The 17,355-nt window shown below is 38.5% G+C and overlaps 1 protein-coding gene across 1 annotated transcript in view; it reads right to left on the bottom strand.

The window, feature by feature from the left end:
* LOC106888297 (transcription initiation factor TFIID subunit 4-like) overlaps window positions 1–17,311 on the bottom strand; it is a 120,665-nt gene extending 103,354 nt beyond the window's left edge. The window contains exons 1-6 of the mRNA XM_014942418.1: window positions 17,196–17,311; window positions 14,273–14,445; window positions 3,572–3,709; window positions 2,867–3,094; window positions 2,160–2,282; window positions 1,035–1,124 (exon numbers count right to left, since the gene is read on the bottom strand). Coding sequence (XP_014797904.1) covers window positions 1,035–1,124; window positions 2,160–2,282; window positions 2,867–3,094; window positions 3,572–3,709; window positions 14,273–14,443 — 750 coding nt within the window. The 5' untranslated portion in view covers window positions 14,444–14,445; window positions 17,196–17,311. The remainder of the gene's footprint in view (window positions 1–1,034; window positions 1,125–2,159; window positions 2,283–2,866; window positions 3,095–3,571; window positions 3,710–14,272; window positions 14,446–17,195) is intronic.
* Window positions 17,312–17,355: the final 44 nt, after the last annotated feature.

Consider the following 17,355-nt stretch of genomic DNA (forward strand, 5'->3'; position numbering starts at 1 on the left):
GCAGGAAATGGCACAAATAAGGGTTAATGATAACTTGAAAAAACAGAAGCAGACAGAGAGTTTTGAAGAAAAGCTGAAGGGAGAGAAGAAAGAGAAGAAATCTGCTCTCAACAGAGAAGGCTTGGACTCGAAGAAAAATGCTTTTGAAATTATAGTTGCGGTTTTGTTGGGGCATAATTAAACACACTTTGTAGGTTTGTATGTAATCTTGCATATGGAAGCTATTGTAGCTAATGCACATGAACCAATTAAAAGTTAAGTTTACTCCCACGTATAAATCCAACCCAACAACAAATCCCTTTGGTATCACTTTAGAACTTCTATTACAGATTAGTTCCAGAATACAAGCAGGATCAGCTAATCAATTTTTTGGTTATTTTATATCCAGTTCAGATTTTCATAATCACCGTTACACAAGCATTGAAAGTTACCAATGACTCAAATGTGGATTACAAAAACAGTGTGGAAAAAAGTATATTAAAACACTCAAAGCATTCTATAGAAATAACTTGTGACTCTTCCAAATCTTTACCAAAAATGACCTACTACCACAGAAAAGAATATGCATTATAACAGTAAAGGATCACTACAGAATAGACAATGAATTATTTTCAAACTAGAGAGTAATGGGTTTTTAATATAAATCTAATTACTGCAATGTTCCAGATGAGGGCTACTCAAGCAGTAAACTCCACATCAGCTCTGGACGACAAACAATTACTGCAATGTACTCAAGTAGTAAACTCCACATCAGCTCTGGACGACAAATAAATTTTTCTTAAACCTAAACCAAGGCCCCAAGCACCCAGGGTCTCCCTCCTGTGGGAAATCCCTGTTCCTTACCATCCTCTCAAGCTGCTGGGAGCCACCAGCCACCGTTCCCAGTCACGGGAGCAGTGACCAGCCCCTGGCTGGCAACAGAGACATTTTGGCAGAAATTGGCAAAGCTAACTCCATTTTAAAAAATGTTCTAGAACTTAATGTATTGAAATTTACATTAAAAAAAAATATAATCTAACCACTATTCACATTACCTTAAGGAAAGGTACGAGATATGGCTGAGGAGATGATTTGAGTTCCGATTGAAGGCGGCCTGTAAATTCTTCTGGATCAATCTTTGCATCCTTCAGGGGGAAGAAGAAAAAAGCATCAACAACCAGTTCAGCTGTTTGGGTTTTTTTCCCCAGGTAATATATCTGTATATATCTTTAGCTAAATTGGCTACCACATCAAGAAGAACTTTCAAAGCTGAAGTCCCTCATCTCCTCTGTATCTATAAAATCCTGTCAAGAGCTAATTTATACACGTAACACGCCACTCAGAATTTGGGGAGCTCCCTTGGGGATTCACAATTTAAGATATGAGGTCCCACAAACACTCAAGTCTTTTTTCTGGGTTCCGTTCTCTTGCTAACATTTACATTGTGATTTCTATTTAAAAATATTGATTAAAAAATCAAGTTGTTGAAGTAACCTTACAAACTATTATAAAATAAAAAAACAGGTTGTTGAAGTAACCTTACAAACTATTATAAAATTTGTCAGTCCTTGTAATAAAATATTGTTACTTAATTCCAAAAGCAATTTTGAAGGCTCAATATATGAACTTCATACTATATATGTAAAGTATAGGCATATATCAAAAGTATGCACAAGTATATAAAATATTTTCACCTGTATAAATGTGTGTATGTGTACATATGTGTATATACCCCCAAAGTATACAATTGTAAATACAGGAAATATATATTCAGTAGTTCATTTAGTAGTTAATACAAGAGAACTCTATAACTCAGGTGTATTTTATAATACTTCTAAAGTATCATTAGTGACAATCTCAGATTGTAATAAAAACATTTGTTGGCTTTCCTGGACCAATATAGAACAAGAACCCAAAACAACATTCATTAAATATAGTTAATTGTGGCTCATTACTTTGTTTAAAATGTTAGAAGAAATATTAACTAAGTAAAGGTAACTACTTAGTTTGAAGATTTCTGAAGATATGTCACATACAGAACATCTGCATTTTGATGCAGCCCAACTCCTTTCACCTTCATTACAGCAAAAAAACGTTTGTGAAGATCGAAGCAGTACGTTTCAGCACATGTAAATAACAAGCTCCATAGAAAACTGACAAAATGAAAGAGAAATATTTACCAACAAATCCTGAACCAGAGCTTTCACATTACGGGAGGTTTCTGGAGACGGTGAATTATGAGAAGCAAGTTTTATAAGGGTAGCTAAAAAGTTTTTGCATTTCTTCACATTCTCTTGCATTTCCTGCAGAGCCAAAGAAAACAAGTTTCAGATCCATGCTATTTTCCAATCAGGATCAATGCATGCTCTGTTCACTATAAATGGGAAAATAATGAAATGGTTCTAATTTAGGCAGGACTTATATACATCAGCTATTTTACTATTTCTGATAGTTACTTGGCATTTTCTTCACTTTATGTACCTGAGCATCATATCTCATGAATACTAACCAAAAGAAAAAAAAATCAATAAAAGAAATAATAATATTTTACAGTCTGTTTTGATAAAAATAACCTTAAATATGAGAAGTAACACAACAATTTGTTGAGAATGTATTCTGCTTTGAGATGCCCAATACACGACGTACAATGTTCCCCAAGCTATCTTAATTTGTTAAACTATTGATTCCGTATGGTTTTGTACAAAGCAGCCACAGCAGCAAAAATCGAATTAGAAAGAGTCTTCCAACATCATCACATCTAATTTTTTCTTCATCGGTAGGAAAACAGATGCTTTAATTTTTTCAAGCCATTATTTTTACATGGCGTAATTACTCTGAGAAACAGAAATGTTACACTTCAGCATCACCACAGTATTTTAAGACTTGCCTGGGATACGACGGTGGTTCCGGGAAGGGGAGAGCTGGGAATGACCTGGGGCTGTGCTGGTACTTGGGCTGTGGTGTGAGGGGGGAGCGGCAGCCGAGGCTGACCCTGGCTTTGGGCTGGACCTTGACTTTGTCCACCAGTAATCACTGCAGGCTGTTGAGAAGCTGTCGTTCCAGTTGCTACTGTTGTCTTGAATAAATTTTGAGCGCTCGTTGTAGCTACTGATACCTATTAACATTTTGTAATGAAAAAACAGGTAGTTATCTTCTTTTAATTCTTTTACTCGGTCATAAAGTTCTTGAAAGTGTGACAAGAAAAAACATTTTTCCTTTCAAGGACACCCTTACTGACTAAATAAAAACATTGACTTTACTTACTTATTATAACCCTATTTTTGTCACCCTTTACCGAAGAGTGAAAGTCCTCATTTAAAGTTCTTTTTATTAAAAAACAAGCGTACCACTAAAAAATGAGTTGTATTATCCAGCTCTTTAAGATCCCCATGAAGGTGTGACTTCTGTAACTCACCTTTCTGTAAATTTGGCCCCGAATATAAACAAGTCAATTCCCAAAGATCTGTGGTCCCATCCTCGGGTTTACTACGACCGTGTTGCGGTGACAGCGACACAAACGCACTGACACGGCTTCCCAGCCAAAACAGCCTTTTCTTCACCCAAATTTGCTCTTTATATTCTCGCTACTTACGGTGGTGTGGGAGAGCAGGGAGCCCCCCGGCAGCGCGGCGGCAGAGGTGGCACTCACTGGCGTGGCGGTCGACTGCACCACTTTGGCTTGCACCGGCAGTCCCAGGCGCACAGTAGAGGTGGCTACAGAAGTTGGTTGCTATTAAAGGAAAAAAATAAGCATTTGGGTTTGTTTTTTTTCCTCCTTAGCAACTTGATATCCAAGACTTTTTAATAATTGTGATTACACAGGTAACAATTATCAACGCTGGAAAAAACCAAACCCAGTAATATGTTCTTAAATATATATTCATAAATAATGCAAAAATGAGCTTTCCTTATGTTCAGTGATATGTTTGCAATTTTTTCTCATCCAGATGTGCAGAAAAGATTAGAAAAAATAGGGTGTGACCTGCAAAAAATTGATGTTACATCCATGTATTAGTTCAGTTGTATTATTTACATGTCAGTATTCATCAATACTTGAGCTCGTAATTGCCCATAACATGTATTGGTCATTTTGGTATTTACTGGCCTTTTCTAGTGCTTTTTCTTGAAGAAAATTAATACGGAGAGAAAATTCAGAGAGCAGAAAAGTATTTTCAAAATCATTTCAGATTATACAGAAACTAACTTGCACAGCAACGGAGTCGAAGCATTTGGAGACCCTTTGTCACCACAGGCACACCCTGTAACCAGACAGCAACTGGAATTTAAGTGCAGACAAAGGAAAAGGACTGGCTTACAGCCTTTCACTCCACAACTCCCTAAATCTGCCACGCAGCAAACATATTAATTGTTTTTTGCAGTTTACTTTAATTCGAGGGGGATACTGAAATCTCTTACCATCATGTAAAGGGACAAGACTTAGGGATAAAACATGTCTCCAGGAAAGTTGTTATTTAATTCAACAAGAATGTAAATACACAGTACGGCAATTATGACAAAAAGAGAACCAATCATTATTAAAAACGAAGGCCTCACTGGTCTCTCAAAACCTGCATTTATTAAGATTTGCATTCAAACACATACTTAGAAAAGTCAAATTTTTTAAGTGGCAGGAGCAATAAATCACAGGCAATATTGTTCTTTACAAGATAAAGCTAATTTTCCTTGATTTACTTTTTAAGTTATATGTCTCTATAATTAATATTTTTTTCAGGGATAAAACACGTCTCGAGGAAAGTTGTTATTTAATTAACAAGAATGTAAATACACAGTATGGCAATTATGACAAAAAGAGAACCAATCATTATTAAAAACGAAGGCCTCACTGGTCTCTCAAAACCTGCATTTATTAAGATTTGCATTCAAACACATACTTAGAAAAGTCAAATTTTTTAAGTGGCAGGAGCAATAAATCACAGGCAATATTGTTCTTTACAAGATAAAGCTAATTTTCCTTGATTTACTTTTTAAGTTATATGTCTCTATAATTAATATTTTTTATAAAGAACAGTTTATTTTAGATTCTTACATTACCTACTAAACCTACATAAAATCCTCCTTCAAAGATTTGCACTTAAGAGATCTCCAAAAGGAGCAGAGGCCCAGGCAGGCACCCAAACCCCAAGCACTCCTCACCAGTCAGTCCAGAAACATCCCCTACTGGATACCAACCTGCTGTATGCAGGGGTTAAAAAAAAAAAAAAAAAAAAAAAACGCAGGGGTTAAAACAACAAAAAAAAGAAATCTACCTGACATATGAAAAAAACTTTTATTTGTTTGTTTGGGCAGCTTTCAAGATTTTTAAAATCTTGACTAGCTGACATCTGAAAAAAACTTTTGTTTGTTTGTTTGGACAGCTTTCAAGATTTTTAAAATCTTGACTAGGGATGCCTTCCATACGGAGACAGCCCAGAGGCAACAAACAGCATCGTCACAAATAGGCAGAATTGGGGTTTTGGAAGGAGGATGATACAAGTTTTTTCGGCTTTTAAATACAGTACCTCTTTTCTCCGTTATAAAGATCACTCATTTTGATTTCGTTTAAAATACAGGTGGAATGAAACTATATTCACCCAGTGAATGTTTGCATTTAAAGCCATGAATACTGTGTACCTTGTTAATTTGCTCACAATCGGTGTTTCCAACCCCAAACCAGAGCATGTCCCTGTCCTCTGCCCCCTCTCCCCAGCAACACCCAGACTAAATCCACCCTCAGTTTTAAAAATCAATCGTGAGAAAAGCCTTTGATACAAACTGGCAGTAAAATCTATTAATATGTAGCGTATGAAGAAAAAGCCTTACTACCCAGGAACTGCAAACAAAGTAACGCAGCGCTTTAGTAACCTGGTTCCAAACCTCATTAATGTTAAAAAGGTTAAGTATGGAAGGAGTGGATGAGAAACCTAAGGAGGAACGAGCCCAGAGAAATCCTTTAGTGCCGTGGAAATGATCTTCCCATGACAGAGACAGGTTGCAGAAGACACTGCAAGACTCCCAACACAAACACTTGCAGAGGAACTGGTAAAAACCACTCAGAAACAAATAGCTGTGGTTTTTATGAAAGGAAAGCTCTAAACAGATTTCATGAGACATCTGCCGAGAAGGAAACAAGAAATGATCAACTTCATATATAAAAAAACCCCATACCCCAATGCGTCAAGCTCCTACGATGACAATCTTAAAGAATTTATGATGCTATGCTAAGATGCCCTGATGCCCCAAACAATATGAGAAGGAAATAAGAAATGATCAACTTTATATATAAAAAAACCCATACTCCAATGCGTCAAGCTCCTACAAGGACAATCTTAAAGAATTTATGATGCCATGCTAAGATGCCCTGATGCCCCAAACAATAAAAGACAGGGTTTAACAAGGAGAAAACTAAGGTGGGAGGCAGATACTGGCAGAAGCATAGGCTAAGGGTCAAATCTAGTAGCCTGTTTCCAACTAATTTATACAACCTTTCTTACAGGTGTGGCTGGTAGCTCTACCTATTATTAAGGTATCATAACACTCCCCATTACCAAACTCAGTTTCCCAATACTTAAATTTTGGTCAGAGTTCTGAAGAGTTCATAGGGAACCTTCACAGGCTTCTTGACTGCCCCTCAATTCCCTTGGTTATGGTTCAGCTGGAATGTACACTTCAATTCCAGTTGTAGAGCAACTGCTGTCAGGGATTTGATTTTTTTGCCCCAGTAAAAATACAGCTAAATTGAGCAAAAGTGCTAACCCTTTAAAAACTTGACATTTGCACACAATTACAGAAAATGAGTGCAGGCAGAATCTCTAACAAGCCAGCGACAGAAGCAGAACCCTTCACTGCCACCACAGCACATGAGTGGTCCTCACATATGTGATGTTCCTTTTGGACATCCACCAACTAGAAGAACAACACGGGAGGAAGACACAGGACTGGGAGCTATGAGACAAGAAAGGCAGAGGAGCAGTGAAGTGGCTGGTCCTTCTACAATCAATAGGATTCATCCAAAAAACCTGCTGGATAAAAAGCAGCTAAATTTTTGTCCCACAATTACATTCCACCCCTGCGTCAATTGCTGGGTGCTTGTACTGAGTGCAAATATAGATAATCTATTGTAATCAATAACCTTACACCATATATTGATGAGCAGACAACTTGAAACACAGGGTTTGCAACCAGGAGTGGCCGCAGCTGCAATTGAAGACAACCATGTCAAACTAAACACAAAAAAATTAACCAGTATGTTCCATTTAATATTTAAAATACAGACAATTAGGCTCTGTTTTCTACTTATAAAAAGAGGCTAATAATCCCCTTAACTGCTTTGTTGAGAAAGTTGTTACAGGGATAAGCTTAACAAAAAAACCTACTTGGTTATTAATTCCCACTTCAGAGGGGGGCTTAGATAATATGCAGCAAATAAGCCTGAAGCAATCCACTGAACAGTGGAGAAAGAAGTATTACATAATTCTTTGTTAATTAAGACTGTCCAGCCTACACACTGTAGAAATTAAAAATAACAGTAGTATGTGGTCATGCAGCGTAATGCACATGCACACGGGAGCCACTATGAGGTTGCTCAGGAATCTTCTTTGTAGCATTCCTGACCTTTGCATGTTGAATTTTACAGCCTTCCTAATGTTGGCGTGTTTTCTAAGAAGTTTTTAAAGATATATTAATGCTATGAAAGTACAAACAGAATTTATAAGTAGTGCGAACTTACTCTCTGCTTATGCAGCAAAGACCCACCATGAAGAAAAAGAAGGAAAATGTTTTTGTGGTTAAAGCAAAGCCAAGACCACACATTTTCCACTTTCTCTGGCCTTTCAACCCACCTGCCCTGCGAACACAAACGTCTGCTCCAAAAGGTTGCACAAGAACCCCCCAAATTTTCTATACAAAGAAATAGCACAGAATGGCTTATTTGCTAACAGTGGCAATGCACCGCAGGCAACAAAACAAAGATTTACCAATTCACTTGAAATTCTGGCAAAAAGTAAAATAAGCATTTGCCAGAAAAGCAAAAAGGGTGTGGAAAAACAGTAATAAATAAATAAAAGAGATCAATAAACAAAGAAAAAAAATACCAAAACTAACAGATGACATAAGACCCCAAACACTGCTGAAAACACAGGTGTTTCCAGAACTCTCTCAGATCTGAAAGGCTCTGCTTTCGCAAGAGCAGTTTGGGAAACGTCAGCACAGCTGAGAAACATCAGTGTGATGGCAAAGGCAAAGCTGCTCCTCATCCATTAATCAGACTCCACAGCAAAAATACTGCCACTCCCAGAGCAGGTGATTCCACACTTCTCACCAGTTCAAAGACTTTTTTTTTTTCCCCATTTAAAAAAAAAAAAAAGATGATAATATGAAACAACGGAAAGTGAATGTCAAAACAAAGAAAACAAGTATGTTTCTATCATGAACCTGGAATTCTGAAGAGTAGAAATAAGAAAAATGCCTAAAGCAAGAAAAAACACAGCTAGAAAAGAATTGTCATCCATCTATACATCCATACATACTGATTGGACTATTTATGCAACAGAAAAAAAAAAACCCTCAAGTGAGTGGTAATCATATTTGGAGCAGAAGCATTAAGTAGCCCACTTATCTACCCCAAACATTTGCACTAAACCATCAAACTTTACACGTAATTTCACACTACCTTTTCTGATTGCTAAGAATATACAAAGCAACTTAATGCTGGAAGAGACATTTCTGAACCAAACTTGAAACAAAACTATTACTAAACTCTAAGACCAAATCCATTTTCAGCAGCAGTCTCATGAGAATCCCAACATTTCACCCGATTTGTAAATTCCGGTAACAGGTACTCTGTAATAAAATACCATGGGCCAGGCTAACACTGGTCTCTCCTGTTTGAGGCTCACTTTATATCCCTGGTGAACAGCAGCACTTTAATTTTGTAATTAACACAAAATAATTTTAATTAAAAATAATTTAAAGTAAATAAGTTATTTCTTGCTTTTTGTGTATGAATGTAAACCCAGCTGGGTATTAAGAAACCAGCAAACAAAATCTGCGTGAAAAGCCATAAACTGTGCAAATGAAAAATGTAGATAAACAAGAGAAACTCACCAAAGAAAAACTAGATGGCAGCACCTACCTATTTTTCAAAATTTCACCAGTATAAGCTTCAAAACAAGATACGGAGCAAAAATTTAATGCAATCTAAATAATCAGTTTTAAAAGACTTCTGCATTTACTTATTATCTCTGAAGCACATAGTCATGCCAGCGAACCCACGCTCATTTCACCTGCTTTGTAATACCAGAATCCAGAACAAAGCTTTTCTACTATCAGCCAAAGTTCCATCACATTACAGCTTGTTTCCCAAGAACCCTGTACCTTAACTAAGATCCTATATTAATCACTTTTTAATATTCAGCTAAAATTAGTAACAACAAAAAACTAAAAGGAAAGTAAAATCATAAAGGAAGTGAAAACAGTTCAATTAAAATTCTGCACAGTTAACTCAAACCAATATTTGCTTTAAACATCCAATATAAATATTTCTTATTTCATTAAATATGTTTTTTCAAGCAAGCATGTTATCACTGAAAACGTGTTCACAGTACAACAAAATTGCACTTCTTAACACATCAAAAGATTAGTATGATCTTCCCTAAGACGGAGTCCTTCCATGTAAAATACAGGACACCAGTTCCAAAAAGTCAAGCCTCTGGTAGCTGCACCGAGAAGATTCATTTATATTCACAATCTGAAAAATTATTTGGTTTTATATACCTGAATATTTTGCGATATTCTTTCCCTAAAAAAAGTGTAGTTAGCTGTAGTTAATATCCCTCCATTACAGTCCTCTACAATCTTATAACTGGAACTAAAACTATTTTATGGGTCAATTGTACCTTCTTTGTGCTTTTCTTGAATATTTTACTTAAAGAACCCAGACAGATTGTAAATGAAAAAGATCATTGAAATATCAAGTACATCTTTCTGTGACAGGTACTTCTCTCAATTAGTGCTTTCTCTGCACCATTCTGTCACCTCCGTATTCTGATTCTTCTGACCAAAGGTGCTTTCTCTTTGGGGGGGACATCCATTTTCCAGAGCCATGGACTTTGGAATTAAACTCGGAGTCGAGACCCTTCCTACAAGGTCCTTGCTTATCCTGATTAGCCAGTTTTCCAGAATTCCACCAGGAATTGAAAACAAGCGGGTTTTATTCACGTTTCACACAGCAACAATTGAGAGGAGCGTTAAGTAACCGTCTAATCAAAGATGACCCCATCTAAGAGTCGAGAAAGAACCCCAGTCTTCCTTCCAAAATGGATTTGCCTGTCTCCTCCCAGGAATCTAACACAAACCTCTCCCCAAAGCTGTTCTATATTTCCTTACATCCTCTACCCCCAATAGTTGCAAACAAATGAGAGGAAAGTGTTACAAACAACAGAAACCAAACAATAACTCAAACAGCAAAGCCAAGCACTCAAAATGTAAGAAACATCAGCTTGGAGTTTGCTGCACAACATCAACTGCGTGCCCCCATTGCCTCGCTGAACCTTTTCTCTTTGGGCATTTATCATGCAAAGAAGGTAACACACTGCACAGTACAGAACAGATTAATGTAGGATGAAAGGCAAGTTATGTATCTTAATCTTTCTGAACTTTTGTGTTCGGCGCTGCAATCAAAATTTTTTTTTTTTTTAAAAACTTGGGAAGGGAAGAGGGTTGACTGTTAATTCCCTACAAAAGGAAATACTACTGGATATAGGTATTTGCCTTCTGAACCTTCAGCAATGCAACATGTAAGGATAAAGCCACTGCCTTCAGGGAAAGCATTATCCTAAGCCCGAACACTAAATCCCGAGGGGAAACAGACGACGCCTGCCCTATGCCAGCAGCTCCCATTGCTCCTAGAGAATGCAAGCAAGAGGAATTTTCTTGGGAAACCTGATTCATTTTCCTCCCGAATAACTGGGAGAAGATCTATCAAACAATGGCTCTGGGACATGGGAAGGAAACCTCGTTATATTGCCAGGCTGCAGAAGCAGGTCAGAATCCGGGCAGCTCTCTGTGTATCAATCAAGTCAATCTCATTTAAGAACATTTAAAATGTTTCCTTCTTCTCCCCCTCCTTTTTTTAAGAGTGAAGGAGAAATTACTTAGTTGTGGAGGGGAGAGATTCAAAGAGCTTTCAAATTTAGATGAACACTTTGGTAATTTTTCAGATGAACTTTCTTGTAATTCTTAAGAAGGTAATTCACAAATCATTTTATATTTTCCAGTTACCACTCTCAACACTTCTTAACAAGTTGTCAAAAGTAACTGCCAGCTTTTGCAATTTCTTTGGCATGTTATTTAATAACCTGTGTTTTACATCGAACTCAGCTCGTAACACACTTTCTTAACACAATAATTATTTAAAGTGTATACGCAAATTAACTATAACACTGAAAACAATCCCTTTGCTGAGCAACTTGTGACACTGGCTAAAAATTAGGACCCAATGGCCAACAGCAAACTTCCACCTGCACAGACTTTCCCCAGAGGTAGAGTAAAACACAAACTCAGTGTCTGTAGCACATCACCAAATCCTACATAGTTAAAAGTACCCTGTATTTTAAATAAAGCTATCTTAAAATAATTGAATAAAACCATGATAGTAAATTTAATGAGCTCTGCACCATAATATAACAATCATTCCACTAACACACTGGAGAGGCGGGCAGTTGACGTTCTAGAGGTTAAAACTGCAGGGCCTGCAATGTTCATCATGCATGCAAAGCATTTCACAAGACTCAAACAATTAATGTTTATATACAAATATAAACACATACAAATCTTCTGTGTTTCAGTCACAGTGGAGACTAGGGCTCTACCTCATAGAAATGAAACCATAAAACACTATTTTCCATACATTTTAAATTTCTACTGAAAATTTTAACTGATTTAGCTAATACATCAGAATTTGATTTTGAAAGAAAAAAAGTTTAATTATAAACTCACTGAAAAGATTATTTTTCAGCACACACAATTTCCTGTACTTTAGAACTTGATCCTTTTTCTTGATGAAACATAATGACTACTCAAAGTTCTAAAACCTCAGCACAATATTTGTGAGTAGATGTTTTCCCCATAAACCCAATGAATATTGTCTGGTTATAAACCATCCACCTACTGAAACAGAAGTCTAGTGTGTAGTTCTGACACGATCAATCTTTAAAAGCTAAACCTTTACAAGCTGGTTTTAAAAAGGCTGTCAACCACCGTTTTTGAAGAACACTCTAAGGTCAAACATATATAAAACATAAGCACTGTAAAAATGAGAGAAGAGCCTGCAGAGTCACGGAAGTTCAATGTACACTTCCCAAGGCCAATATTAATTATTTCTTATCGTTGTTAATTACAACAAATAAAGAAAGGATGCTGCACAGCTCAGGCAGCTACTGCAAAGATTTGTCAAGGGAGATGAATCCCAACAAGCTAAAACCCCCCGATTCTAATCCCATCACACTAAAATAATCCAACTTCTGCAGCCTGTAAGAGATTTATCATTCATAAGGCCTTGCTGTTTCCTCTGTTCTCTACCAGCTTATTAACACTAACACCTGCAAAGGAGCCTCACTGACGCAGGGGGGGTATTTATCTGGGCACAACTCTGCACAAAAGCAATTGTGACAGACTGAGATGATATTCTCGGCACGGTCCCACCCCACAATTCCTGGTTTGCATTTCTGCCCCTGTCTCAGGTTCCACTGCTGGAATGTGTGCTACACAGTCCCTCGGAGCCACTACTACAGAGCTGATTTACAAACTTCTTTACAAAGAAAGCCCCAAACAACCACAGACAGACCTACAAACTGAAAAGAAGAACTTGTCTGGATTTTTGTTGTCACCAAACTAGTCAATAACATCTCGAAATTAACACAGGCTTATCTCTGTGTTTCTTCTTCCTGAAATACATCTGTCTTTGAAGGCTTCTACAAGTTGTCTTATTCTTCTAGATATCACAAATTTAAACATTAAGCAGCTGCTTTCTCTGCGAATAGTTCTCTACCAATTCCATCCAATACTTACCTCTTTCCTGAGAGCAAAAAGTTGCTCAAGTGTTTCCAGGCTTTTTATTTATGTCTTTCCTGAGATCAGTTCCACTCAACTACAATCCTACTAGCGATGCTCATTTCTAAACCTTACAATCCAGTTGGCTATTCTGGGTTTTAGATTGCCTCATGTTAGTAACTTATTTTCAAGTCTCTGATTTTATTCTGGCTTCCTTCTCTTCTGAAAAGTTTATCACTGTTTTCAGCTTTGAATTAATAATCTTTCAGGCTATAAATACGGTGTAATGTACAAAGCACATAACGGGACACTGATCAAATGTTAAGCATTGGGAAATATGTTTAAGTTATTTCAAGAAACCTAAACAACAATCAATTAAAAAACTGTAAAGACATCGTCGTCTTCTCTTTCCACTCAGAATTCCTTATTGCTTCTGCAAAGAAAGACCTAAGGCAAAATTACCTTAAACTCTGCTTACTATTATCACGGCACAGCTGCCCTGTACTGACACCCAAAGATCTTCACCTCTACATTTCTGTAAATTCAGATTTAGCCCCAAAGAGCCCCACAGCTAAACAGTCCCTACAAAGTTTTAAACCAATGCAGCCTACTAAGTAATTTAAAAATCAATACACCTTCACCTTTGAAAATAAACTAGTTCTGAGTTGAAATAAGCACACTCCACTGAAGAGTCTGGGTCAGGAAAGCACCTCTGCTGTCAATCCATAGAAAAAAGGAAACATAATCATAACACAGACAAAACTTTAGGTGTAGACAGACCACACACAGAGGTGAATCAAAGGAATCAAACACATTAGAGAAGTTAATTATCGCAAATCCTTGTATTAGACATACTTGACTTTTTCTAATTTCCCCTGAAACCTAGCTGTCCTGTGCATCCATTCAGCACACTGGGATATTGCAATGCTTCTGATTCAGAGACCATGGGGCACCTACTGAACCAGCAGCAGAGAGTCCAAACTACACTCTGGCTCAGGCGGTGCCTTCCAGACCTCACAGTCTGAAAAAGGTCTTGAGAGACTCTATAAAGTAGATTTTTTTTTTCCTGAAATAAAAAAAAAAAGTCCTGGGCTTCAGAAAATAAACTGTGTTTTGATAAGTATTCCCTGTTTTCACAACAAAAAAGGAGGATGAAAATACACTTAGGAAAACATGTGGGCTAATAACGTGTAAGACAGAGGAAAACGTACTGCACAAAAGTGAAGTGAAATCGAGGCAGACGTACCTGAGTTGTTGACAGGCGAAAGACGGGGCCGGTGGTGGGCACCGAAAGCCTGGGTGAGATACTGGTAGGACCTTGTCCCTGGGTTTGTACTTGAGCCTGCATCTGAGCCTGCGCTAGAGCCTGCTGCGGCACCATCACAAGCTGGCCAGCGTCCGTGCGCACCAGGACCATACCTGGCCAGAACAAAGAACAGTAACTACAAGGAACAACACAAAGAATTATAAATAAAGAACTAACTACAGAATAAAGTCATGTATAGCACTGTATATTTTTCCTTTATAGTGTATCTTTTTTTTTTATTCTGGTGCAATACGAGATTTTATTTCAAAGACCAAAAGGAGCCCCTGTATCTTTTTTTATTATTATTCTGGTGCAACATGAGATTTTATTTCAAAGACCAAAAGGAGCCCCTACTAGCAAACAAAAAAAATAATGCCCAATTCAGTTTGGAATTCAAATAACTGCAGTTTATGGAGAACAGCGATGGAAAAAAGTCACTTGAGTGTGTAGGCATACAGCGACTTTCAGCAATCTACCCAGGGTCAACAGAATGAAATTAGAAGGAAATATTCATTAAAAGTAAACTATAATGACAATGGAGTAGTTGAGAACAGAATTCAGTATGAACATACCAGGGACAATGACACGAGGGCTTTACAAAACCAACAGCTTTGGGGGATGTGTACATGCAAATGCTAGGCCAGACACCTTCCTGAGCATACAACACTTGAGATTTAGTTCATTGTTGAGCATGAAAACATGGACTTATTTGTCACCCACCATCGCTGTATTGGGAGGCACTACCTGTGGCTTAGACATCAAGAAAAAAGCACCGACACAGCCAGAGAACTAACACAACCATGATACAGGTGCAGATACTTTAGGAAAACACCAAAGGAATTGTCCTCAAATTAAGAGTATACTTGGCACATGTTTCCTATGACTTTCTGGAAATAAGTGGTAATACTTTCAGATTATTTTCTAGTAACACATTTCACAAATAGAGGCCTTCTACACAACACAGCTAGCACCACCACGTTTTGCCCTAAATGTAAGTAGTTTTCAGCAATCAGCAGGAGAGGAAAAACTTGTGTAAAGCTTTCCACAGTCAGCAGGGCAGGAAAAGGGGCAGCTGCAGCCAAGTTGGTCCCTGGCTCACCTGGAGCTTCAGACTTACTCAACATCACTGCAAAGCCTGTGATGTGCTTCCTCCAGCTCTCTCAACATTTAGGAGCAGTTCCCCAGCCCCATTGAATTTTACAAGAATTTTTTACAAATTTACAAGGATGCATTTTAATAATGTAACCTAGAGGGGCTACACTGCGTTTCGAAACAGGGAAACATCTTGCCTGTAACTGGCTGTACAGGAGAACCAAAAAATAAGGATCTAGGAAGTCAACTTTTGTTCTGTTGATAAAGTCAGTAGACATCATTTCTGCAACTTATCTCTATGTGCAAATTGATTCATAGATCTTTTTTAACTTTTCAAAGAAAGTAAAAGTTTACATCCACTTCTAATTATTTGCTTCCCCCCCCAAAAAAAACAACACCATAGTAAATGGACATGGTTTGCAACATATCGTGAGGATAAAGAAATTTGAACAGTACTATATCAAATAAATCACACATTTCAAAAGTACCTTATACCAAGAAAGTCTTCCTTTCAGTGCCTGACACAGAAAAACAAATCCCAGTCCTGGGACAAACCCGTGAGTGAACCGCAGCACCAATAAAAGCCCTCACTCACGTAGTCTCAGGTGCTCCCAGCCAACCACCACTGCTAATAGCACAAAAAAAAGGCCAATTTCTGCTGCTACAAACTAAGGACAAGCTTGTTTAAGTTAGTTAGGTCTTCAGGAAGCCACTAAGCTTTATCTGCTTGGAGTAGAAGTTTCATAAACTATGACCAAAACCACAACTACTAAAAGTCCACATCAAATCAAGCTACTACACCACCACTTTTTTGCTCCACTTCTCTTTGCTAATAAATACCAACTATTTCAAGAAGCACAGTGGAAGAAGTAAGTTGTTTCAGACTACATCAGTATCTCCACGTGTTATCATGATATCAATATTAATAGCAAATAAAATTCAGCAAAGCCTCGTTCAATCACCTCCTAAATCAAGAAAGCACAAAGCTAACAACTTTTTACAAAATGAGAATCCACACAGGGGACCACAGAGCCCTTTAAAACTTCAGACAAAACACCCCTGAGTTGGAGCAGGACTCACTGGGACAAGGGGACACTGCCCGGGACAGCCACCAGCCTCGCTGAACCTATGTTTTTAGCAATAAAAGTTAAGAAACTAAAAGGAGAATTGAAAGGATGCGACGGTTACTTCAGAGTTCGAAACAAAATCCAGTGATGCACAGAGTGCCCAGCAGCTGGGAATAATGACACCGTTGCACTGATTGAAATAAAACATTTTAGACCAAATTAGACAGCTCAGGCTTTACCTTGCCACCTGAGTCAGGGCAAAAGATGCTCTTTTCAAGAAGGAAAACTTTCCAAGTCTATCAAGAGCTGAAGCAGAAGAGAAGTCCTTCAAAACATACATAAAATGACTCCAACACCTTACACTCCTTGTCCCGGGCAGGACCGCTCACCTCCGCATCCCCCCGCCGCTCTCACCCCGAGCCCTACAGGAGTAACTCATCAACCAACACTCTCTTAATTACCCGGCGCTAGCAACGGCCCGGCCCGCGCCAATTACATCCTCATTAAGGGCAGCCTGATTGCCAGCCGCCGCCCTCACACAGGTGGGCTTTCCCGGGGCACGGCGGGCAGGCGACAACTTTGAGGGAAGAAAAATCCCCTCAGCAGAAAAAAAACCAAACAAAACCAAAACAAACACCAAAGTAAAATAATAATAATAAACAAAAAAAACGGGCTAGCGTGGCGGCGGCGGCCCCCCCACTTACCGGGCGGGATGGTGAAGCCGGGGGGCAGCTGGATGGTGGTCTGCTGCGGCGGCCGCACGATCAGCTGGGGGGCCACCAGCCGGGGGGCCGCGCCCAGCGCCGGCCGGGGCGACAGGGCCTGGGGGGCGGCGGGGGGGGCGGCACCCGCCTTGCCCGGGCC

The sequence above is a fragment of the Calidris pugnax genome, unplaced genomic scaffold, assembly GCF_001431845.1.
Source record: "Calidris pugnax isolate Ruff unplaced genomic scaffold, ASM143184v1 scaffold28, whole genome shotgun sequence".
NCBI classification, from domain to species: Eukaryota; Metazoa; Chordata; class Aves; order Charadriiformes; family Scolopacidae; genus Calidris; species Calidris pugnax.